Here is a 27,631-nt window from a genome sequence, read left to right as displayed (position 1 = left end):
TGACCCCCCCCCCCCCCCCCCCCAATTTGGGGCCAATTTTAACCCATCGCGAACCTACTTTTACACATATTCTCGTTCATCATTGATCATCATTAACCAGATGAACTTGTTTTCATAATATACGTTACGCCTGTCTTTTTAAGGGATACTTTCCGCGGCGAAGGTACTTGATTCGGACTTTAGTGTAACATTTGAGGAGCATATGGCTAATTTACATAAATGTCATGCGCATGGATATCGGATGTATCTAGTTTCATTTTGGGAAATATTTATAAGATTTTTAATTAAAGTTCTTTTGGAAAGGAAAAAAAATGACAAGGAGTCTATAGTAACCCCAAACTAGCTTTCATACATAGCAGAATATCAATCAGCACAATCGATATCGCAACTGAAATAGAGGGATAGAATAAATCAAGTCACCAACGGTGAGTCACGACAGAGTCTTTCTTGGAAAATAATTTATTAAACTGTTAAACGGATTTGACTGCAGATTGACTAATCATCGGTAGTTATTGTAAGTTAAAGCCCCGAGTTTCGTTAAGCTATCGGGACTTGAAGGTAAGAGCTTATTGTGTTGCCCGGGTAGCCCAATCATACAGATACTGATTGAACGAATCTTGGTCGTTTACCCGCCAATTTAACAGTTTATAATATAAATAATGTTAGGGAAGGACCACTTACATGTATCTTTGGTTCAAGTGGAGTATACATTTAGTTCCTTATGAAGGATGAAGGAGTGATTCAGTTCTTAAAGGTGTGATTTGGGTTTTAACTGCATTATGAATACTGTTTTAGGTTGACAGGTTTCTTATTGTTTTACAGTAGTGTCCGGTAATTCTGCCCGTCCGGTAAACCCGCCCACTCCCAGTTACTTCCGAAATTGTCACTTCCGTGAATATTTCGTCTTCTATTTTATTCATAGGAACTGTACTGCATGTCAACTTTTAAAGAAAAATCCTTAAGAAAATATCGAGTGATATCTATAGTACAGTTCCTAAGCTAATGATAATCATATTATTGCTTAAAAAATTCATTTCTGACTTGAAATTTATTTTTTTTGTATTGTCTGGAATCCCTGTGCACCATGTACACAATATGTACAAGCGGCCTATTAATAAATCACCACTTTCCTTTCGTAATTATGTGATAAACTGGCCCTACATACACATTTACTGCGCATGGGCGTATTTACCAGACAAACACATTTCCAATAAAAACACACGTGACCCACTTGTTTTATTTCAGATATTTTTGGGGAAATGAGATAAACTTCTCAAAATTGAGTTGTCATGGTTGTCAGTGAATAGATTTATATTAAATTTAATACAATTTGTATATAATTAAGCTGAAATACATACGATCAAAGCCTTATGTGGGCGGAATTACCGGACTGCATCGTATGGATTAAGTCAACTTGTTATCAAGTTGACAGGATCAACAGGTTAACATATTTGACAGGTTGATATGGTTGACAGGTTGACATGACTAACAGGTTGACAGGTTAATGGTTAACTGGTTGATATGATTTACAGGTTGACACTTGTCTCGAAAACCCCAAAACAAGCTTAAAAGCCGAAACAAATATTAAACAAATGCATTTGTAATTTACAGCAAATAGCATTTTGTACTTGAGTTGAGTCTTGTTTTCATTGCTCAAACTCTGTCTCCTTAATTATATGTCATGTACATGTATGTGCTTAATGAAGAGGCTGCAAATACCAATATTTTAATCATCCTATGTATCGAGAAGGAGAAGAAAATGCCAAATTTAAACCTGTGGATTTAGAAGAAGCAGAACATAACATTTTTTAAAACACCCTGTTGTTGTGACATGTTGACTTGTCAACCTGCTGTCCTGTCGACCATTTTCATTTGTCAACTTGTTGCCCTTATCATCCTTGTTAACCTTGTCAACATTTAAAAGATTGAATAAGGTGAAGATTGATGATCTGTATTAAAAATTACATGTATATTTGCCTTGGGAATTTTATTTTTTAAAGGGTATCTTAAATGATTGTCTCAGATAAATGTATCATTAATTTCAACGTTCACAAGAGATTTTGAAGCTGTCATGGCTGAGTAAACATGTTATCTTGCAATTCATGCCATATTTATTTAAGAAAAACAGACCACAAAAAAAAAAACCAAAGTTTTGAGGACAGCATCTTTATTTAGATGACTTGTTTATATGGAATATGAAATATCTGGTGTCACAAAATGTTCCAATTGTAGTAGTCACAATTTTCGTCAGTGTGACTTATTTGAATCAGATTTAATTATCAATGATAATTGAATTTGCATTTACGTGTATCATGAGTAATTAGACAGGTGCTGAAAATGGAGCAGAATATGCTTACGCTTCATAAGCACATGAGATCACCCCAAATTTTAAGTGGGGTTATAGTTGCTCAGTCCAGATATAGTTGAGTTTGCTATATGTGTTTTTAGACTTTTGTCTTAGTTGTATTTCTTTTTTGCCCTGGAGTTGTCTTTTCCATAATTTCTATTCTATAAAGTTATCAACTTACGATATTTTATAATCGCTTTGGTACAAATGTATATTTCGTCTATTTTTTCAGTGAGCTACAAACAAAAATGATGGTATCTGCAAGAGAAACATTGATAGGAAGTTGAATTACATATAATTTTCTAACATCGTCTTGCAGTGTGGTGTGCCTGACAAAGAAATACATGTTTGGTCTTGTAAGTGCTCTCCCACCTACAATTCTTGCCAGATTGTTATGAAATATATATAAGTTAATACAACATGTTATATGAGCAATGTACTGATCAAATATTTTAAAGGGAGTTATGGCCCTTGGGAATGTAAATTTTTAATATAGAAAATTACACATGATACAGTGTACATGTAAGCACTCTCAAGTGTACAATTATTTTTAAGGAAGTTATGTCCCTTTAAAATGTAATATATATTGAGCATTGCATTGTAAGTGCTCTTACACCTTCATTTTGTGTCAGATTTGAATGAAATCTATACTAAAGTTCTATACCAGCAAGATCTTGGAACAGTGTAACCTTCTTTGTGGTCTTGTTGTAGCTTGTTAGCCTTGTGTGCATGGTGTGCAGTATGTCATGGGTTCAAACCCCTACTGGGTCAAACCAAAGACTTTAAAATTGGTATTTGCTGCTTCTCTGCATAGCATGGGCCACTAAGAAGTAAGAGCAAAGACTGGTTGGCTCAGAGTCAACATAATGTGTCCAGGTTAAGGATGACATGTGTTCCTGCTGACTGTTACCTTGTGAACTAGCGTGATAAAATTCGGGCTCAGCTTGTCAGTCTAGTACAAAGTTGATATATTCATATTATACATGTATTAACATGGTCTCTTCCCGAAGATATGCATTTAATTTGCCACTGAACATAAAACAGTCATCCTCCGTCATCATCCTGGAACAGTGCCAACCAATTATTTTTACAGGAGTTATGCCCATTTGGAATAGTTGGTAGATAAAACTATTTTGGTTTTTTGACATATTTTGCATAGACTATATAATGTATATATACATGTCATAAAGTTTTTTTATTTACAAGTAAAGGTTAATTATTTGGAGGTAGAGTTAAATCCCTCAGACATTCAAATTTTTTTACTTAGTAAGTAAAATGCAATATTTTATTCTTTTCTTGAATTTCTTTTGACAACATTGCTGTATTTGAGTGTTTAATTGTCTGTCATTTAAAGTTGTCTTTACTTTTCATAAATGTTTAATTTCATAGACCATGAACATCTCTTTAAAACACTGCTCATTTATAAGTCTCCAGGGAGCAATTTTTGAAGGCTTATCATCTGTGGGCAGCAGATTTCTTTGTTTAGCTCTTGAGATAAAAGGTTGAACTCTCATTAAAAATAATTAGCAAATCAGAAAAAAAACTGTGAAGGCATGTTTTGACCTCCAAAAACTTGAGAATTTAAGGGGTTGTAAAAATATTACTTGTATAAGTAATTTTTTTTTAAGAAGATTAAGGGGAGATTATTCAAATCTTGAAATGCAAATTAAAAACATACAAATTTATTTCTACAAGTAAAAATTACTTACATCTTCAAGTTAACAAACACGAATTGTATAAATATTACCCCTGATGGTTGCAATCTTAGTTTTCATGATTTCAGAAGTTGATTGGTATTTTATATCCTGTGGCAAATATCACATGCATATCGAGGACAAGAACATTTTGACAAAATGTTTGATGTGATATGAATATGAATATGAACTCTGCTTTAAAGAGGCCTGACATGATGAGCCCAATGTTTATAGCTGAGAAAAATGTACCTTTATTCAGTCAGAGTTATGAAAAGAAGCCAACTTGTATTTAAACCACTACTTTTTAGTCACATTTCTAATTGTAATCTTAGTAAAATGGTGACATTTGATAAGATTATTTTTTTTCTTCTTCCAGGTGCAATAATGTAACAATTAGTCCTAAAAGAGAAGGTATTACAAGCCTAAAGCAGCATATGATCTAATCTGGTGTTTGAACTGCATAATGGTCCTATTTTCCCCAGACAACAAGAATCAGTTTGCAGCTGTTTATCTTTGTATTTATTATATGTAAGTTCATAAACTATAACCAATTCTTTCACAGTTGAAATAGCTTGTTTTTTTTTTAAAGAAATCTGATACATTTGTAAACTTGTTCCCTGTCCTTTATCTGTTTGGCTCTAATACCCATATGTTGCAAGGGAGAAAACCAGCCTTATACATTTGTACATTATTGAATGAAAAGTCCTGCAGATTGATGGCCCCATAAAGGTATTATAATGACAATATAATACTTGTGTGATCTCCTTTACTTCCATCAGGCATATTTATTTCTATAAAAGATTAACAAATTACTTGTCAAATATCTTGTCATTTCAGTTTTGTTGGGTTGCTGTCTCATTGCCATAAACCCAAATCTCCTTTCATTCACACCATGCACACAAAGGTTAAAAAATTGAATAAAAGTGTTCTGCCACAGGGTTTTTCAAAACACATAAAAAAAATCTGAACTTTTAAGTTTCGCTTTTTTCATTTAGGCTCCATACATACATTGAAATAAACAAATGAAAATACATCCTACAGCAGGAGCCTACTTACAGTATTTAACTATTTACTGTCTATAACATTAAACAACCTCAACTTCTGTAACTTAATGGTACCGGTATATGTGTTAACTGTGAGTTAACTACATCAGGGGCGTGTTTTATTAGTCTCTTCTGCACATCTCCAGAATGTCTTCTGTTGAAGAGTCCAAAAAAATGAATCTGGACCTCTTCTGGAGATATACTACAGAAGATCAATAAAACAAAAATTCAATTTGCCGTCGAATAAAGCAGATTTTTGTTATGTTGGATGACATATTAAATGAAGTTTACGATGATTTTATAGAAAATTAAGATACGTCCGGTAGACACTGGGTCTATTCAGTAAACTAACGTATAATCTGATCGGATAATAGTCTTAGGTAGACATGACTGTAAAAGTGTGCTCTGTTCGTGACACTTTTCTTTGTTCTTTCCTCTAACTCAATTTTGCTAGACAAATCAGGCGTAAACCCCCACTATCTGATTTTTAAGAATAATCTTAAACTGCACAAAAATTCGTCAATGTTTGTCTCGATTACAATCAAAAAGGACATCTTGTCTATCCATTTTTTTTTTAAAGTAACCAAACTGGATTATTTTTGTCTAAAGCAAAGATATCTGAAAGTTCTCAAAATCATTTTTCTCTGGTGGTCCTTGAAGAAAATCTTCTGGTCCTTACTATTATTTCTATTGCATAATTTCGATGGTCAAAACCTTCGGACCACCACTTTTCAAAACTTTTTCATTGTATATGGATCTATATGCAAGTATACAATGTATACCAGACATTTCTCAGACTGTTTTTTCCTCTTTTTTTTTTAATAAATCCGTTGGTTGTGTACTGATTGATACTTCAGTCTGGGAGAACAAGATTTATTTCAGTACTATAGTTGTAATAAGCTTTGAACAAACTTCCAGTAATTGCAAATACTAGTACTGTTATTTCGGTGCTTTGTGTCTATTGTCTTAATGTAAGTTTTTTTTTTGTGTGTCTCGTACCGATCTTTTGAGTTAATCTAATTGAGGGTTGAGCGCTCACAAACATGTTATTGTACTGTTACACCACTGTCCCAGGTTAGGGGGCTGGTTGGGCCGGAACCCGCTAACATGTTTAACACCGCCACATTCTGTATGTATGTGCCTGTCCCAATTTAAGAGCCTGTAGTTCAGTGGTTGTCGTTTGTTGCTGTGTTACATAATTGTTTTTCGTTCATTTTTTTGTAGTTAGTTTTCTCGTTTGAATTGTTTTACATTTGTCATTTCGGGGCCTTTTATAGCTGACTATGCGGTATGGGCTTTGCTTATTGTTGAAGGCCGTACGGTGACTTATAGCTGTTAATTGCTGTGTCATTTGGTCTCTTGTGGAGGGTTTTCTCATTGCAATCTTCGTTTTTATATCAACCCTGCCATATTTTTTGTGTGCCTGTCCCAAGTCAGGAGCCTGTAGTTTAGTTGTTGTCGTTGGTTCATGTCTCGACTCATATTTGATATTTTGTAAATTATTTTGTTATGTATAATTAGACCGTAAGTTTTTTCGTTTGAATTGTTTCTCACACTTTTCACGTCGGGCATTTTGACAGTATCGGGTTTTGTCATTGTTGAAGGCCTTAATTACGGTTACCTATAATTGCTTACATCCACTTCATATTTGAACTCCGGTGGATAGTTGCCTCATCATTTATCAATCATACAATTCTTCGTTTTTATTTATTTACCTGACTATTAAACTCGTGTTTCCTGAACCGAGTCCTGAACATGCATGACATATTTGTCACTGGGCGTTAAAAAATTAGCAACAAACAATCAATCAATTTAAACTTGTGTTTAATAATAAGAAAAACCATTTGATATTCATTCATTTATTGGGGTGGGGGCAGGAGGATTTCATATATGAATATGGTTGGCCGGTAAGAGCTGAAAAATAGGCATAATTAGCGACAGATTAAAAAAGTTAATAATGCCCTCTTCCCTTCCCCATCCTTCATCTATAAATTTAAACTGACCACCACGGAATAGCCCAACTTATTGTTGAAAGAAGCGTTAAACACCAATCAATCAAAATCCCTTCCCTGACTTGGGACATTGTAGACAATAGTCGTCCCTTAACTGTTATTGTCCGTGTAGTTCTTATATTTATCCAGCTTATCGTCCTACAGGGATGTCCTACTAAGACTGTCATACCATAAAAACATTTATAACACAGCTCACATTCTAATATATCTGCATTCATAAATTTAATAATGTCATTTAGACTAAACGACGCCATGTTTGTTATGTGCCTCTGCCGTCTAAACTACCTATCAAAAAAGAAGAGGTGGAAGAGAGCTAGAAGATCTTCCCTATGCAAAAAAACAGAAATGGACCTCTTCTGGCTCACTATATATATAGCTACCGAAGAACAAAAAAACACGCCCTAGCATATATATATATTTTTCTCCACAAAACTTGATTTTACATTAATTTCTGAGTTTATTACTATTATTATAATTCATTAAAGCTCTTTCTCTTAAACATATGTTTATAGAAAGTTTGTTTCCAATTGCAATACATGTATTAACAAAATTTAATAACTATTTACTCTATTTTCAGGATATTCATACAGCTGTGTCAGGTAAGTGAGATTTTGATCTGACTGATTTTAGGGGTTTCCTGTACAATGCCGTTCAGAATTATTTTTTGCAGTTGGCAGCTTCCGTATGATTTAGCAAAAACTCCCATAAGCATAATTGGCATGAATAAACACCAATGAACTTCTATTTTGGAATACATTTTATACTAATATAAATAAATATAAAAATAAGAAGATGTGGGATGATTGCCAATGAGACAACTCTCCACCAGAGACCAAATAACGAGGTTAACAACTGTAGGTCACTTCAACAATGAGCAAAACCTGTACCACATAGTAAGGCCCTGAAATGACAAATGTGAAACAATTCAAACAAGAAAACTAACAGCCTGATTTATGTACAAAACAATAAACAAAAAACAAATACAATATAGAGCAACTAACAACAGCCACTAAATTACAGGCTCCTGACTTGGGACATGCACATACTAAATGTGACAGGTTAAACATATTTGCAGGCACCAAACCCCTGCCCCCCACCTAACCTGGGACAGTAGTGCAACAATACAACATAAAAACAAACTACAAGAATAAGTGGAAACAATCATATCCAATAATTATTTTTATAATCTCATTTAATGTTCTTATTCATTTAAACATTTACAGATTATCCTTCAAATAATAATTCAAATAACAATTATCATTATTATTACTATTTTCATTTATTCTTTCATTTTGACAGACATTTCCCTTTTTCATATGGAATCTGCCAGTAGACATTTTCTAATGACACTGTGTGTCTCAGAAAAGTCAGATCCATTGGTGGCCTTCGGCTGTTGTCTGCTCTTTGGTTGGGTTGTTGTCTCTTTGACATATTCCCCATTTCCATTCTTAATTTTATGTGACAGAAAGTTATATCTTCATTCAGATCAATAAGAATTTTTTTTACATTGCACATATATTCAGTTTAACAGATACAAAAATATTCTGATGTTTAGGCTTTTGAAATAAATGCTTAAACTTGCATGATAACATTTTAAGACCTTTACCATATTTATATTTGACACGTGTTTGAGCCTTTGAGCTAAAGTAATTTTTTCACTAAAATAGCAAAATATGGATGTTAAGAAAGAAAATGGTGTTTGAAAAAGATTACAGAATGTTTTGTGCTAACATTGCTAAGAAATACCATGGAAAAATGATATCCATTGTTTTCAGCTAATCAGAATTATAGATTACTTTAATAATTTAAAAGTTATCCCACACAAACTTCCAGGTCATCTTGCCAAAATGCTAAAAAGATTTTTCATTTAGAATCTAGTTTCAAAATAATGTTAAATTTCCTATAATTTCATGTTCAGTGCACCCTAGAATGGAATCTGTTATTTAAAGGTCATGTTTCAGAATGGCCAACTAAGTTTATTGACCATTTTTATCAATAAATCATTAAAAAAATAATATTGAAAACGTTCTTGTTAGAAAAAAATACCAAGGGAGCAATTAAAACTATAAGTAGATAATATATAGCAATTATTTAAACCAATTTTGAGGGAATGTAGCTTAAATGACTAATTTTCAAATATACATTCAATTTTATAATTTTTCCACACATTCAAAATGGTCGTCACACATACTTGAACATGGTGTTTATATAACACTTCATGGAACTGTTCATTTACATCTATGTAAAGTTTCAATAAGGCTAGTTTTAACCTTTAGGAATGTCCTGTTTCAAAATTGTGTTTAATAATAAACTTGCTGCCTGAAACTCAATTTTGCATGTTTTTACTGGTACTGATATTAAGTTTAATAATAGTGTTATGCACAGGTACCAGGTAAACAGAAGAGGAATTCTTGAGAAACTTATTCCTTATTCCAACTTTCAAATTAAATAGGGAAAATCAAACAACATCAAAGGAAGATGACTTCTAAAAACATATTGTGTTGTTTACACAGAAATTGGAATCATATAATTTTGTGAGAAGCATCTCAGACATCTGGTTACTATCACAAAATCCATTGAATCTTTCCTTAAGATGTTTGACATAGCATTATCTGGCACTTTTACCAATGTTAGAATAATATTCTTCAGGTCATCAAATACTCTCTACATACATAAATGGAAACTGTTGATTCATGAAATTCCAACATCCAGTCAGCATCAAGGTTATACATATTTAACCTTAATCCATTTAGAAACAATTTGAAGAAAACCTGTTTAAATATGGTTAATTAAGCGTGTTAAATGAATACAATTATGATTGATTCTTCTTTTGTTTTGTTCACTAGCTTGTAGAATCACAGAACTGTGATATAAGAATTGAAGATGAGTTATGGCCCTTACAGTGGTATCTGGTAAGTAGTACAGAGTAAGCAGGAGTTATGTGTTGTTTCTGAGAGCATTTCGGACATACTATATTTATAGCAGGATCAAATTTATTGAAAAATGTTCTGAAAATTTGTCATTGCCTTGACTGTTTCTTAAAATGAAAAGGAGAAGGTATGATAAGGTCACATTGATGGCCCCTTGAATTTGAAAAAAAAAAGAACATCATTCAGATGATTATAAGACATTAGTCTTCAGACATCAGTGTTTAAATTTTGAATTTCGGCATTAGAGATTGAAACTGCTTATGTTTATTGCAAAACAAAAAACTGCTAAAATAGCCTCATTTTGAGATATTGTCATTAATCATTATTCATTTTAAGTTATGAGCTAAAGCTTTACCCAAAAAGATGTTTTGCTACAAAAATGTATCTAACAAACAAAGGTAATATTTGCCAGACTAAACCTGAAAGGCCAATGACCTTTTAAAATGTATCTTGGATTTAGGTCATGAAAAAAATTGTAAAGAAATAATTTCATTCATTATATTTAATCATGTTAATTGAGATTGTGTTTTTTAATTGCCATTATGTTCTAATTTTTCTTGGTTACATTTTGTGTAAAGACCTTTCACTCTGGTATTGTTAGATAATCTGATAATATATATGCATACAAATGCCTCTCCAGATAAGACACTTAATGGTGCAATGAAAATAATTTCTACCAAATTAAATGATAGAAACTTTTATCAGTCATATTCAAATTCTCTTACTGGTAATCAATTTAAAAATAGGGTGATATCCTGACATTTGATACACAAGACAAACTCGGTAGATGAATTAGGAATCATTCATAATTTATGTTCATATTGAAAGTTTAGGTTTTTATTTTATTTCTCAAATTTGAAATTAGGGTGATACATTCCTGAGAAATCTACAGTTTATGGTCATTAAAATCATTTCATCTTTATAAAGTTTGGCATTCCATAAATAATTTTTCAAAAACGGCAAGAAATTTCACAATGAAAATGCTGTGAAACCGTCAATACCAGTTCATTTATGGCTTTAATGTTTTTGATGAAACTTGACAGTTTGAAAAAAGGACCACAACTTTCAAGTTGCTCAAAAATTACCAACATTGTGTGAAAAAAAATTTCAGATCTTTGCTGACAGAGATATAAAATGTCTGTAGAATATCTTTTTGGGTAAAACTGTCGCTCATATATATTATGCCAAAAATCTGCATGAAATGGCCATTTTTGGTTAAATAGGTAAATTTTAACATGTTTATGATGTCAAAGTGCCATCACAACTAGCTTTTTTGCACTAAAGAATCCAGATTATATCAATCAGTCATTTATGTAAAAATTAACGTAATTTTTAAAAAGTTTGAATCATTTCGCTATTTTTGCAATTTCAAAAGCAAAAAACATGGCTCTAAACCATGTTAAAATACCTCCTCCTTAAGACAAACAATCTATAATCGAATGGTGAAAAATCATGTGAAAGACCAAATAGCATTACACTTTGTGTAATAGACAAATCAACTGCCATCAAACATGGCCACCTCTGTTGCTAAATATAGAAACTTGGACCACAAGTGCAATAAGAAACACTTAAAGATTTGGAACATTAGGTAAATGGAATAAAAAGACAAAACAACGTAAAAGATTATCAATTATTATTGATTAAAAAAGGTTGAACTTTGATCGAAAGAAATTTTTCATTTTATGAAATTTCAGAATTATTATACTTTATTTCAACAGAATTGGATTTTGTGTTTCATAGTTCATGGAACAACTTTCACATCTTAAAAAATTAGTCCATTTTAAACCAAATTTGAATCATCAAGCTTGATAAACATGCCTCTTGAGAACCTAATTTTTCATTACTGGTACTTTTAATGATAAATACAATGTAAGTGATATAGGCTTTCTTTAGAGACTAGTTGTTTGTCTAATGCGTAACTTTAGAGTTTAAATAATATTTTGATCCTATCATTGCCTGCATCTTAAACTTGGTTCATAAGGAATATTTTATCAGTGAATATATATAATATTATAACATTTTAAATTAGTCATGGTAGTATCATTGATGTCATCCTTCCTTGCTACATTATAAATAATCTAACCACAATTCCTAAATCATAAGTCTACAATTATGATACTTCATATTATTTTAGAACAAATCAGTGGGAGACAAGTATGACATGAATGTTCTACCTGCATGGAGAAGTTGTATTAATGGTACTGGTGTTACAGTTGGCGTGGTGGACAAAGGTGTTCAAAATCATATTGATTTGGAAATTGTAAGTTTTACATGGTCACATACAGTGGCTGTCTTATATGTCATGTCTTGATTTTTTTTGTAAGTTGGAGAGTTTAACCATGATGGTTTCTGTTAAAAAAAACTTTTTTAGACTCAGGACGATTTAGAGCTTGACATATTATATTAGACACTATTCTTTTTTTGAAGTTATTGAATGTTATTGTTACCCTCCAGATAACTTTGTTATTTTGTGTCATATGCTTTCTTTCTCATTGGTCAATACCTCATATTTCATTAAATAATCACTTACATAATCAGTTCTAAAGATGCTTTACAAAATGTTATAATACATATATTCACAGTGTTATTCAGTCAAAGAAGGTAATGGTTTTTAAAGGCAAATATTATTAATTATTAACAGACTTAGTTAATACAGATTGATATAAAATAAGGAGATATGGTAGGATTGCCAATGAGACAACTAATCAACAGAGTCCAAATAATGTCCTAACCATCTTACTGAAGACATTTTTGGTTCCATTAATATTTATATATTGGTCATGATATAATATTTTATATTTTTTGTGAAATAAGATATTTTGTATTTTATGAACTTGGAAAAAGTTCAGAAAGCGTTAATTATGTGAGTATTTTACAGTTATTTTAATTTTATAATTGCAGAATAGAAGATTTGATTTTAGTGATGTTGATGGAGGAACAGTTGCATCATTTCAGTGAGTAGCCAGATACAGTCGTTATACATTTAGAGAACAACTAATTGATATTTTGCAAGGGGGATGAGGATATTTTTCAGATTTACTATTAATTCTTATCTATTGCTAACTTGCTACTGCATTGTAGTACACTGTGTAACAATTTCTCATACTGACTATCTTAAAATGTGGCATTTAGAATAATGGCCTATCAAAGTGATCAAGTCTTCAATACAAAGAACTTACTTTCATAGGTCTATACAAAAACTAATGCCAACAATAACAACTTGTTAGCTTTTAATGCGTTTTCTGCATTTATTTCAATCGTTCATCATCAATTTCTTTGTCTGTTGTCAGGGTGAAACATTTCAGATTTTTCCACAACACCGTGTTGTTTTTATAAAGGGATGAAACACAACTTCTAACCAGGTATTAAAATAAACCACGCCTACTAACCCCATATTAAATATATAGGGTCTCCACAAGGTTGCTTTTAACCAATGATATTCCTAGAAATGTAAAGATGGTAAGATAATTATTATTATCCTGTCTTGGGCAAAATTATTTATTTTCTGCTCTTAACAGGCTAGGATATTCATTTCCTTCCAGTTAAGTTTTCATGATTAGGTTGTTATCAGAGTTACTATAAGTTATAGGTCAACAGTATATAATCTATGGAGCAATTATTTGGACTATACTGTTAATCTGACAGATTCTTCTTGACCTGGTCCTCATTTTCATAGTTCATTGATAAACTTTTACATGTTTACTTTTCATGGTTCATTGATAAACTTTTACATGTTTGCTTTTTCATGGTTCATTGATAAACTTTTACATGTTTACTTGTCATGGTTCATTGATAAACTTTTACATGTTTACTTTTCATGGTTCATTGATAAACTTTTACATGTTTACTTTTCATGGTTCATTGATAAACTTTTACATGTTTACTTTTCATGGTTCATTGATAAACTTTTACATGTTTGCTTTTCATGGTTCATTGATAAACTTTTACATGTTTACTTGTCATGGTTCATTGATAAACTTTTACATGTTTGCTTTTCATGGTTCATTGATAAACTTTTACATGTTTACTTTTCATGGTTCATTGATAAACTTTTACATGTTTACTTTTTATGATTATATCAGATTCTAAGTTACTACAAGTTATAGGTTTCTATATTTGTTGTATAGAATCATTGTATAAATGTTTTCATTTCCATCTGACAGGGCTCTTATTTCCTCGAACTTATTTGCATGGATTGTTGATCAAATTTAAGTTTTTGTGATCAATATGTATAAAAACCTTGATTATGAGAGACTTTCAACTAAACAGCTGTTATAGTTGTTAAGACAGGTTGGATATATAAGCATGTCCACTCTTGTAATCTATTTGAGGATGCAAATTAAAGTTCAATGGATTTAATGGTACACAAAAGCATACACTTATTTGTTAGCATAAGAAAATACATTGATGGTAAAAAATGCTTAAAGGAACCTATCCTTGTCCTTTCTACAGAAAATAACATAGATCTTAGATAGCAACTTAAAAAATACTCCAGGGAAATTTAGCAATAAATATTTTAGGTATATCTTACATTAAGTAAACCTAAGAAAATGTGTAATATGTATTTTGCAATTTTCCTAACTCAATTGACCCTAGAAAGTACCAGTTAAAGCATGCTATGGTTGTATTATGCTGTAAGTAATATAAAAATAAGATTTGGTATGATTGGCGATGAGACAACTCTCCACCAGAGACAAAATGAGGTGGATGTTATTAAATATAGGCTTAAACACAACATGAAAGGCTACATTTGTATCAAACAAAGATAAACATAGGTTTTTAAAATAACTGAAAAGTATACAGTTGTAAGTGAAAATTTTAGATAGTGATTGCACCTCAATTGCCTTGATAATCATTACTGTTAAATCTTTTTTTTTTTTTGCAGACATGGTACTAGGGTAGCTGGTGTTATAGGAGCTCTGAAGAATAAAAATTTTACAATTGGGATTGCGTTTGGGTCTGAAATAGCAGGTACCCTTTTAAAGAAGCATATGTTGAGAGATTTTTTTACCCCTTTATTATAGCCCTGCTTACTGAACCTGGGGTATATAGGGACTATTGTGTCTGTTTTGTTTGTTTGTTTGTTCATCTGTTGCATTGTTCTAAGGTTACTCCTCCTAAACAGGACATTAGATTTCAATGAAATTATAGTCCTTAGTATCTAATGAGATTTTGTGCACCTCCTAGTACAAAATTATATCAAGTTGATTTTTTTTTTGGGGGGTTCTCATTTTAAAAGATAGATTAACTTTTCTATGCAAATGGGGAGCAGTGGTATAAATAGGTGAGCTCTGTGCACAATTTAATATGCATTATTAAGGATAAATCATTTTGTTACCAGTATGCTGTCAACTGCAAATTTTAGTACGTGGATTACTTTTCATGAATTTAGGCATTATTATAAAATGATAAATATCTCAAAAATAGACCTTCCTTAACAGGCTTTGCACCAGAAATCGTGAAATTTAACCTCACAAAAATAGACCCCTTAATATTACTATCCTTTGTACTACACCAACATAATATGTCTGAATTATGTCAGTTGTATGTTGGTCTCTAGAAAAATGAATACCATGTGTCATTCTTACCAGTACTCATTCTAACCAGTTTTTGTCTCGCCTGCAACAATGGAAAGTGAAACATAAGGATTGCTTTTCACGCGATGAAGGTGATGGCTCAAGTGTCAACAATTGTTAAATTTTCTGCTGAAGTTAGTTTGATAAGAACTACTTGTGATAGATCAATGATATTTTGTATAAAGTTGCATTACTATCAGTACATATCAAGAGGAAGACTATTTTGAGGCCCTGACCCCTAGTACATGGTCCAGTGACTTTTAATTAATTAGCAATTTTCAATGTTAAGTTTTTCTGCTTAAGTTATATATTGATTGGAACTACTTACAATAAACAATGAAATTTTCTATTAAGTTACATAACTAAATGAAAGTCTCAGTTTGTCAACCATTTTCAGGACCTGATCATGGTCCAGGGACTGAATTAATAAGCAATGGTGCTGTCCATCAGATTGTCTTTTTCTGAATTTTATGCAGATAGGTAGGACATATCTCTGTGTCAACAGTTTATTGCTCTTAGTTCTTAATGCTGTGACAGAGATGCAAAGAAATACCAAATTTATAGGATCTACACTCTGCAATCAGGGCTTCTAAAATTATTTTTAGCCAGCTGGACATTTTATATATTATCCCGATTTTAATCCCTTAAGGCAAAATAAACAAAAGGCAATTATGGTAATCAGTTGCCGAGTTGACCATCCCAATGATTGACATTAAAAGAAAACGATTTTAAACTTTCTTTGATTCAAATTCGAAGTTCTGACGTAAACTGTTATATTGGCAGTGCATCATTCGAAGTGTGCAACATCAGCGTACTTATATCTGCCTTAGACTCTTTATTTGTGCAAAATAACGTTGTCAAAAACTTTACTTTCGTTTTTAAATCTAATACCGGATGTTATCTTGACAATGGTAAAACATGGACCAGAGAAGGATACGTAAATTCCGTGTACGTTTGCAAAGCATGAATGAGTGTAAGTAGCTCTTTCTACGTTATTTCTTCAAGAAAATGTTCGAAATAAACGTGAGATAAAGGTATCAATGACAATTTAAGCATTTTTTGAAGAAATTAGGATGCATAATTAAATTTCACACCTCCGATCATGCGCACACGTGTACTAGTTGAAACAGAGACATGTCTCTGGTTCAAACAACGTGGTTATGAAGATTTTTCATTTTCACCTTTTTAATTTTTTCATCAAATCATATTTATAAACATATTTCTGATAATTTAAATCTTTTTGACTAAAATAATTCATGTAATTAGATGCAAACGGCTGAAATGTTAGAAAATAACTTTGAATAGACCGATCAATGTCCGGTTCAAAATAGTTTACCTGTCACCTGAACAGGTAAATTTCAGCTGTTCGACAACTAATTAGCCGTGATTAAAATGAGAAGGCATTAAAGTAGGGGTTGTTTTGATAGTACTTAATGATCAAGCCACTTTTATGACCGGAAATGTGTGGCTGTTAAAGGCAAAAGGTTGGGTCAAAAAGATCGTGAATTATGTTAAAATGACCGTCTCAGTGATGGTTTTATTCATTCTAAATAAACCTTTTGTACAAAATCCGGCATATAGATTAGAAAAATAATTTTAATGAAAATCGTAGCTACTATCCGTTTAAGAAAGCCTTGAAAACTAAAAAGTAGATGACCGTTTCATGCTTTGCCCAGCCGGACTTTCACCGGACATTTGTATAATATCTGGAATATATGACCGTTTTGGAAGCCTTGTCTGCAATCCAGGTGGGCATGGAACAACAAAACCACCATGACTGTTAGTTCATCTTTTTTAAGCTACATTTTCAAAAGACATGTATTTATCTTGTAGATCAGTAAAGAAGTATAATTTACAGGTACAGTGAAACCTGCTATAAAGGTCACCTGTATTTAGAGAAAACTTGTCCTGTCATGATACCCTCATCCTGCTGTAGGAATACCAATGTATTTTGAACCTTAACTGAAAGGTCACTTCTCTTAAAATATCGGTTTTATCTGGTCTCAAAGTTCACCTTTAATATAATTTTGACTGTATTTAATTAATTTTCTCCTTTTTAGATATAAAGATAGCTTCTACAGCTGTATGGGACACGTTTGATGTGGCAGCATTCTATCATCATATGGATAGTATTCAGGTTTACTCCTGCAGTTTCGCTAATTTCCATACTGGCACTAAAACATACAAATTAGAGAAGAATCAAGAGGATGCATTCATAAGGGGAACTACTCAGGTAATTATCTCCCCTTCAATGAATTTCATATAGGTATTACTTTTCTGGTATTTTAGGCATAAAGGACTAACCTGTGGTAAAATCAATATCAATTCAAGAATTCCATGAATTATCCAAGCACTATAGGAGAAGGCATTTGCTCTTCCCGTAATTGAACACATATTAATATTGTCATAAACGACGAAGAAAACTGAATTAGTGACATTCTAAACATACTAAGACAGGTTAGGATCAAGTTAAATGATTATGAAAATGTAATTACTGTGTTGGAAAAGAAGGAATTGATCTTTCTTCCATTAATATGGCACTGTGGGCCAATGAAGAAGGTTGGATTTTTATCATGCAACAAGTATTTGTGAATACAAACCACAAATAAATATTTTAGGCCTATATCTATTTTATTTGTATAATTGATTAATTGATTACTTTATTATTGAACAAATTTAATAAGTCTTACTTTTATTTTAAATATGAAAACTGGCGTTTAACAATTTATTAGCACATCCAGTTGTTTGTTTATGTATGAAACTGCCAAAACAAATCATTACGCCAATCAGCAGACATACAATGTATTCGTATTTTACCGCAGGTGTGTACTTTAAGGGTTTGAAGAACGTCATATTATAATTTTGCATATTTTCACTCCTTAAAGTTGGTTCAAAGGTAAAATGTCGAGAACTTTAAAGTACATTTCTTGTCTTATACATAGTTATCCTCCGTGTTTTTTGCTTTTTTAACTGTGTGTAGTTATGCTATAATTATCTTTTCTGTAATTTACTAGATTTATTGAACTTTCAGGGCAGAGGAGGTCTTGGATCTGTTTATGTTTTTGCTACAGGAAACAGTGGTGATGTAACAGAACTAAGTCATGACAGCTGTGCTTATGACAGACTGGTTACCAATAGATATGTAATTTCAGTAGCAGGTATATACTTAAGTTTTTCATAGGTACCAGATAATCAGTATATAATAAGCAGCTACATCCATCAAAATTTTAAGGAAATCATATCAAATATGAAGGATTCTCATTGGTGATCAGATAAAAATAAAACCACAGTAAATGTATGATGCAATAGATTTTTATAAGATTTTGCATGCAAAGTCCACATGTTAAACTTTTAACAAAGGGTTGTACCAGATTTAAACACATAGGCTGATGTGGATAGGAGGCAATTTTTTCAAACCTCAACCATCCATAATATAAAATTTTCATTTAACAAAAAAATGTTCGAATTTGGGTGGTGTCACTTTTACAGTTCTCTAGTTATGTCCCTTTATAAAGTTATATGCAAGCAGGGGCAGCATATGTGTCCCATGGACACATTTTTCATTTATTTTATGATTAATTTAATCTGCATTAGATTTATGATAAGATAGCTATACTGATACATGAATTTTGATAGAGTACATAGGGTGTTATAGTTATATATTGTATGTGCATGAAGCTGGATACCTTGTGAGCTATGCATGTATATAAAGTGTCCAACTTTTATGAACAATTCTTGTTTACATATCTCTTATGAAAAAAAACCATAAAAGTATGTCTGTTTTAATGAATCCATTAATTCAAGTTAACATAATATACCTGAAATCATCCATGGGATTTGAGATTAAAAAATTGCTATGATTGACCACTGTAAATCATTCAAATTGTCATGTTTAAACACCCAAATATTCTTAAGCTTTGAACCAGCAGAACCACTTTGAACCAAATGCTAAAAAAATATCTACTAAGTGTCTTTTCAAAGATTCCTCGATCTACAAGACAAGTCAACACAGATTATACTATGAATCTATGTTATGCCAGGTGAGCTATTTTGGTAGCTTATATCATCTGTGTTTAAAAACACCAGCGTATATAATTGTTTTCAGGAATTATGAATGATTTAAGTAAAGTTCCAAATGGAGAACCCTGCAGTGCCATGATGGTAGCTGCTTTTACTGCTAAGGGTGGAGCCCAACATCATAAAATAGTATGTATGATATAGATTATAAACATTCAAAGCTCATACACAAATAAGGCAAAAATTATGTTTAAACTTCCACAAGTCAAAATAAGTTTAACCTTTCTTTTTCACTAGCCTCAATTTGACTGAAAGAATTAGATAGCAGTCAAATTTCAGTCATAGTTGTTGTAACAATTACTGTCCACCTCACTGATTCCTGATACTCATTTCAGTAACTGTGAAGTATTGTAAAGATTGTGATTTCATAGATTAAAGGGACATTAGCTGTCAAATTCATTTTCACTGATTTGAACTCAAATTCTTATATTTGATTAATAGCATACTAAAACTAAGTCCAAAAGGTCCAAATGACCTCTAAGACTGCCTTTGGTCATGTGATTATTTCAAACATAAATATAAATGTAAATAGACAGACAATCATGTGCAATCCTATACCGACTATTTTTTTGTCTGTTTAATTTCATTTCATAGGAAATAAGTGTATGTATATCCTGGTTTTACCTGTATAAGAATGATTTTTTTTGTGGCCAAATCAGTCAGCTAAATGGTTCGACATATGAACAATTAAAAAAAGTACTATGAAGAGTTATTTGAGTGACAGAACAAGAATTGAAGAGTTTAACTCCAGTCATCTATCAGAAATAAAAACACAAGTATATGTTTTTTTATGATGAAGTGGAACATATCAAAGAATATGACATTAGATAAGGATCTAAAGGGGGGTTGCAGATTTCATCTGATCATGAATTCAAGATCTGTTTTTATACTACCGCAAAAAAATTTTTGCGTTTGTATAATGCTATGATGTCGTTGTCGGCGTTGTCCGAAGACACATTTGGTTTCCCAACAATAACTTTAGTTTAAGTGAATGGATCTCTATGAAAGTTTACCAGAAGGTTCAATACCACAAAAGGAAGGTTGGGATTGATTTTGGGGGTTATGGTACCAACAGTTTAGAAATTAGGGGCCAAAAACAAGCATTTTTGTAGTTTCCAGACAATAACTTGTGTGTAAGTGTATGGATCTCTCTGAAATTGTACCACAAGGTTCTATATCACAAATGAAAGGCTGGGATTGAGTTTGGGGATAATTGCCCCAAACATTTAGGAATAAGGGGCAAAAAAGGGGCCAAAACAAACATTTTACTAGTTTCCAGACAATAACTTGTGTTTTAGTGTATGGATCTCTCTAAAATTGTACTTCAAGGTTCCATACCACAAAGGGAAGGCTGGGATTGAGTTTGGTAGTAATTACTCCAAGGGGGAGGGAGGGGGGGGGTTAAAAAAGTTTGGGGGGGATTTTTTTTCCAATTATTTTTATGGGTTCATATTTTTTTTCTTCAAAATTTTTGAAATTTCAAATTTATTAAAAAGATTCAAAAAGAAATCTTCAATTGCACAGTATTGCGCAATAGCAAGAAATCTTCAATTGCACAGTATTGCACAACAGCACAGTATTGCGCAATAGCAAGAAATCTTCAATTGCACAGTATTGCACAACAGCACAGTATTGCGCAATAGCAAGAAATCTTCAATTGCACAGTATTGCGCAATAGCACAGTTTTGGGCAATAGCAAGAAATCTTCAGTTGCACAGTATTGGGCAATAGCAAGAAATCTTCAATTGCACAGTATTGCGTAGTAGCAAGAAATCTTCAATTGCACAGTATTGCGCAATAGCAAGAAATTTTCAATTGAAAATAAATACAAATCTTTTAACCAATTTCAGTGGGTTTAATTTAAAGTCTTTAATTTTTGGGGGTTCTAACCTTGTATTACTATTTTGGATATAGGGCCCCATTTTTAAATTGGTCTACATTGAGGTCAAAAGGGTATAAAATTAAAATTTGTTTGATTTCATCAAAAACTGAATTATTGCGGCTCTATGATATGCTGAATCATATTGTGCATTTAGATTTTTTATTTTGGGCCCTGTTTTCAAATAAGTCCATATTAAGGTTTGAAGGGTCCAAAATTAAACTTTGTTTGATTTCAACTAAAATTAAATTTTTGGTGTTTTTTTATATGCTGAATCTAACCATGTTGTTAGATTTTGGATATCTGACCATACTAGGTAAATTAAATGTCCCATTTCAAATTTTTAAGATCTTTGACCACATTTATTTTGTGTCAGAAACCTATATTATGTCAAAATTTGATCACAATCCAAATTCAGACAGTATCAAGCTTGAATGTTGTGTCCAAACTTGCCCCAACTGTTCAGGGTTCGACCTCTGCGGTTGTATCAGGCTGCGCTCAGCGAAGCATTTAATTACATTTTAATTGTAACATCCAAACATTTATTTAAGTGTTTATAACTTAATTTTCTTGCAATTGCTCAATTTAATATTGTTTTTATGAAGAATGGTTATATAAATAATCAGGAAGGAAATTTAAGATAGCAATTTCAGTAGTTTCAAATGTTTAAATAGCCATAGGAAAAAAATTATTAGAGTTGAACAGTGGAAGACAATTTGTTTTAACCTCTGCATAAGCTTGGTATTTGAGTGGGAAACCTGTATTTAAGAGTATTGCAACTACAACTTATTTTTTGAATCACACAAGAAAAGATGATGGTTAAACAGTAATGAAACTCAAATTGTATATTACTCAACATTACTAAGCCAAATTGGGCATTGTCTTGTTTATATATAGCAGATATGAACTCACTATTTTTTGTAGGTAACAACGGATGTCGGGAATACATCTACAGAATATTTTAATCAGAACTCAGCAGCAGCTCCTATGGTGTCAGGAGCAGTAGCACTTGCTCTCAGTGCCAAGTAAGTCTGTATTAGATCAATGCAATGATCTTATCTAATCCTTTGATGGAGTTTCTGATTACAATTATTTCATCTGTCAAATCATTTATGAATTGGGTCATTTATCTATGTCATTTTAAGGAAAATATAGCCCAATTTTGCATTTAGAATGGATCCCTTTATTTGACAAATTATTGGCCTTAAAATGATCCTGGACACATTATTCTGACAGGTTCATTAAACACCATTTCTATTCATTAAAAAAGACTAGCACCTTACAACTTGTAATCCTAAGAGATTTTCTTTGTACTCATATTCATGGACTCCTAAATATTCCTCAATGTCTCTACTTTTACATTATCTACATTTCAGAATCATAAGGATTATAGTTAATTTCATTGTACATTATGTTATTGGTTGAATTTCAGTTGATGTGGACATCATTAATCAATCAACATTTTGGTGTATGCTTTTGATAATATTACCAAGAATGCATTAAAATCTAGAAAGGCATAGCTGCCAACTTTTGAAAATACCCATGGGGGTTTTGGTGCACTTCTTTATTATTGTGTAGAAAAGAAACAAGCAGGCGAAATTTAGAACCGAACTCCATTAGCAGATATAATATTAATTGAAAGGTCTTTTATAAATTATGTCTGAAGTTTTGGTTTAGAGTAGTTTTTGGTCACATCAACTTGAAGTTAGTACACATGATTCAGTGAATTTTGTAATATGTGTGCCCAATAAGGGTTTTAACAAAGATTCCACAGTTCACTAAACATGAAAATGTTATAGTTTGAGTGAGCATGGTGACCTATGGACACATCTTGTTTTCCTTTTAGTTCAGATAAAATGTTAAAAATGCCCCTAGAAGCAATGTTTGGTTCTGTTTGGCAAATTTTCCAAAATCTTCTCAGAACTAAAAAGGAGAAATGTTTTCAAATTTAAGGATTGTTGATTAAACTTTAAAGACCCTTTACAAAGGATCCTCAGTTAATATTAATCGATTGCAAACATTGTAGTATAAGTAGCACCTATTTCCATTCACTTTTTCATCTTCTTTAAACCTCTTTAGTCATGATGTATGGAAAGTCCACTTCAAACAACCTCATTTGGTTCCATTCAGATGTAAAACTTGGTCAAGAGAGGCAGTTATCATCCATGTTTCATCAGGATTCAGATTGTCAAATCAGCAAAATCTTCACTGAAACTACAATTACATTTTTCATGAACCTGTAGGGGATTGATCAAAACAAAAATCAGTGGAAGCTCAATTGATTAGAAGTAATTTTTTCATCAGCAATAAAGAGATAAATAAGTCTGTTTATCAATTCAGGCTACTAATGAGAAGCCTTTACTCCTATTATCCATTCAACTTTTCTGTCTAACATATAACTGGTAATAAAATAATAATGGCTTTACTAAGTCATGCCAACACTTGCTATTCATATTACTGTATGATTTATATTTCAGTTCCCTGCTATTAATTCAAGATGCCAATCACCTTGTAGAAAGTTGATCTCCTTATATTTATTATTTTTTAGTCCAAATCTATCATATCGTGATGTGATGCACCTTTTGGTTTTAACATCTAGGGGAGATCTGCCTGAATTTAAACAAGGAAACTATTTCATGAAGAATGCAGCAAACTTATCAGGTAAATTCAAAGGAAGGCCATGTTTATTTCGAATTCCTTTTGCATCAGCCCCCTGACTGATGTGGTGCTTAAATATGAAGATTAGAACAAGGATCCTGAAATCTAGTTCACAATTTCACTTCAGTTTTTTTCAGGGGACATTCTTCATCAACCAAAAGTTGGGTTCCTTTTTGTTAAACCAAGAATCACAACATAAATGAACTTGTAACAACTATTTCACTGCATAGTCATTTAAATTGTTTTGCAGAATTAATTTCTATAAACTTGGAACCAAGAATTTGTACAGATCCTTTTTGGATATGTTTGAACGATTCTAATGACTGTATATTGTAAATTAATCAAGAATAGATCCTGTTTTCTTTTAATTTTAAATGAAATGGAAACGGGAAGTGACAGGAGGATAATAAATTCAGAATGAATCCAGATTCATCTACGGCTTGGTTCGTAAGAAAAAGGCAGGAAATCATAATTTTTTAAATTAAGTTCCTCAGTAAGAAATATATTTGTCTCTCTCGTTTAATTTAATACTAAATGATTTTGTATTTTATGTTTTGGTGTCTAATTGATAAAAATACTTTCACACATGCACAGTACATAGTAAAGAAAGCACCTATTTGACTTGTGAAAATATTTCTGAACATTTTGACTAAAGTACTATCTTTTTAATCGAAATTGTCAAAAGTTTTTGATGAACAGTTATGTAAAATATGACGAAACTAAGACAAACATACCTCAAATTGTGATTTTTTGAGAAATACTGAAATTAAAATGAGAACTGTTGGGAGGAAAACAATTTTGTTCAAACAACAAAACTACCATAAAGAACTGCAAATTGTGGTCATTTGATAAATAATGAAATTGAAATACCAACTGACCAATTTTACTAGGAAAACTAATAATGATGGTCCATTATGAGGTTTATTATATAACGGATAAGTGACCCATCCAATGGTGATAAGTGGATTACCTGTAGTCACAACTTATAACACCTGTTGTAAAAGTTAATGAGCTGAGAGTCATTAACTTGTCAGGAACATAAAAACAGGTAGAATTATAGTATTTTCATGTGAAAATATTTTTTTCACTCTCCAAATTTAAGTGACAAAATTGATTTGAAAAACTTTTATCATTTCGAAAACCGTTTCCTAAATGACGAAAATGATGAGCCCTAGCTAAATCACTGCCCCCCCCCCCTTTGGGAAAAGCACAAAAAATAAAAACAAACCCAAAAACTTATCAAATCATAACAGCATAACAGCTAGACAGAATTGTATAACATTAAATCATTTTTGATAAAAACAATTTCATGTGGCAAACTTTTGTGACACATCATTAAAGAATGTTTATATTTTGATTCAATTAATGTATAGTTTTGGAAATATATACAATTGCATTTAGAATGTCCCCATAAACATCTTGATTTCAACAGTATTTTTTGTGTTTAATTTTTTATCCCAGATACAAAAAAACCTACAAGCAAACAAATGCCCACAAAGAATGTTCATCCAGTATTATTTTGATATTTGCAGCATTTAAAAAAGTAAAAAAATACTTTTCCAACAATAGTTATTTTTTAGAAATATCTTTTTTAATATTTTTTTTAGTTTCCTCATATTTTGGATTTGGCTTGCTGGATATGGGAGCACTTGTTCAACGGAGTCAAGGTTGGAAAAAAGTACCAGCACGGGAGAGCTGTAATGCAAACATGTACAGTCCTTGTTGTAAAGCGTATGTATCAGTAACAATCAAGCTTCTGGAGCATTTATGTACTATTCACTGGTATATTTTGTTATAAACCTCATAAAGAAGTTATTTCCCCTTAACATGTCTATTTCTCACTGTTTTCAAAATACACACATATTTCTGAATGAAGTGAGTAAAGTGTAGGATCTTTAAGTGCTGATGCTTATTATGAATTAAAAAATTGGAAATGAACTGTTCAATGATTACTGTCAAACAGGTAATTGCCCTTAAATGGCAAATTTGGCACATTATTTTTTCATTTTTGCCTTTTATCTTGAAAACTATAATAGATAGAAAGAAACTTCAGTTAGCAAAACTTATCATAAGGACAAGATCTACAAATAAGTACATTTTTCTTGGGTTTTAATACTACAGCAAAAATTTGCAGTGGTAATGGTGATGTCGTCATTGTCGTCCTCATCGTTGTCCGAAGATATATGGTTTGCAGACAATAAATTGAGTACAGGTGTATGGATCTCTATGAAAATGTACTAAAAGGTTCCATACCACAAAAGGAAGGTTGGGATTTATTTTGGGGGTTATTGTCTTAACTGTTTAGGAATCAAAGGGCAAAAAGGGGCCAAAAACAAGCATTTTTCTTTTTTCTTGACAATTTCTTACGTATAAGTGAAAGGATCTCTATGAAATTGTACCCCAAGGCTCCATACCAAAAAAAGGAAGGTTATGGCCTTGACAGCTTTGAAATTATGGACCAAAAGGGGCAGAAAACAATACTTTTCTAATACTTTGTATTACTTGCTTATTTCTTGAGCATTTCCATTTGGGTTTCATTCAAAGTCTTGAATTCTTGGGGTTTTTTAATGCTGAATCTTATTGGTATTTTGATATGGATTTTGGTCGCTGTTTTCAAATTTGTCCACATTGAGGTCCAAAGGGTCCAAAATTAAACTTTGTTTGACTTCAACACAAATTAAATTATTGGGGTTCTTTGATATGCAGAATCTAACCATGTGTTTAGATTTTTGATTTTGGGCCCAGTTTTCAAATTGGTCCACAATAAGGTCCAAAAGGTGCAAAATTTATTGAAATTCAAAACTTTGATTATAAAAAAAAATTTATTTCTTGGGATTCTTTGATATGCTGAATCTAAGCATGTATTTAGATTCATGATTTAGGGCCCACATGCAGTTTTCAAGTTGGTCTAAATCGGGGTCCAAATTAAACTTTGTGTTTTGGATGCCGTTATCAAATTGATCTATATTGAGGTTCAAAGGCTCCCAAATTAAACTTTGTTTGATTTCGGTTGCATCGAGTGAACCAACACCTAACGGTATAGGCTGGTAGAGAGTAATCAGGATGGATACCCGGAGGTATGCTGCGGTTGTCTTAAAACCACAGGAAAATAATGCTACACAAAGACAACAACATCGTAGATTACTGTAAGGAAAATCTTTATTATGGTCTACATGTTTCGCCACTTATGGTGGCGTCTTCAGGACAATTTAAACAAAGAAAACAAATACTGAAGTACATAAAATGCGGTGCATATGAGGTTACAAAGGTTAACAAGACGTAACATCACAATAATTGATTTGACGACGTTAAAATGAAAGTGAAAGTGAAAGTAAAAGTTAATAATAAATTGTCAGTGTCTTTTCCAAAATGGACAACACCTCACAGGACATTCCGTACCATTCCAAAAGGCTTC

General features: G+C 31.9%; 1 protein-coding gene across 3 annotated transcripts in view; it reads left to right on the top strand.

Moving 5' to 3' along the window:
- Positions 1–230: 230 nt before the first annotated feature.
- Positions 231–27,631, top strand: part of LOC127730303 (neuroendocrine convertase 1-like) — a 50,260-nt gene continuing 22,859 nt past the window's right edge. For 2 of the 3 annotated variants that reach the window (XM_052238635.1, XM_052238637.1), the window contains exons 1-14: positions 231–425; positions 2,580–2,703; positions 4,418–4,569; positions 7,674–7,695; positions 9,943–10,008; positions 12,161–12,286; positions 12,928–12,980; positions 14,912–14,997; positions 17,663–17,835; positions 18,634–18,760; positions 19,708–19,808; positions 22,483–22,583; positions 24,107–24,219; positions 25,824–25,947. In XM_052238635.1, coding sequence (XP_052094595.1) covers positions 4,505–4,569; positions 7,674–7,695; positions 9,943–10,008; positions 12,161–12,286; positions 12,928–12,980; positions 14,912–14,997; positions 17,663–17,835; positions 18,634–18,760; positions 19,708–19,808; positions 22,483–22,583; positions 24,107–24,219; positions 25,824–25,947 — 1,157 coding nt within the window. In that variant the 5' untranslated portion in view covers positions 231–425; positions 2,580–2,703; positions 4,418–4,504. The remainder of the gene's footprint in view (positions 426–2,579; positions 2,704–4,417; positions 4,570–7,673; positions 7,696–9,942; positions 10,009–12,160; positions 12,287–12,927; positions 12,981–14,911; positions 14,998–17,662; positions 17,836–18,633; positions 18,761–19,707; positions 19,809–22,482; positions 22,584–24,106; positions 24,220–25,823; positions 25,948–27,631) is intronic. The other variant, XM_052238636.1, reaches the window with a different exon arrangement.

The sequence above is a fragment of the Mytilus californianus genome, unplaced genomic scaffold (assembly GCF_021869535.1).
Source record: "Mytilus californianus isolate M0D057914Y unplaced genomic scaffold, xbMytCali1.0.p SCAF_2, whole genome shotgun sequence".
NCBI classification, from domain to species: Eukaryota; Metazoa; Mollusca; class Bivalvia; order Mytilida; family Mytilidae; genus Mytilus; species Mytilus californianus.
This window is presented reverse-complemented; position numbering and strand designations above follow the sequence as displayed.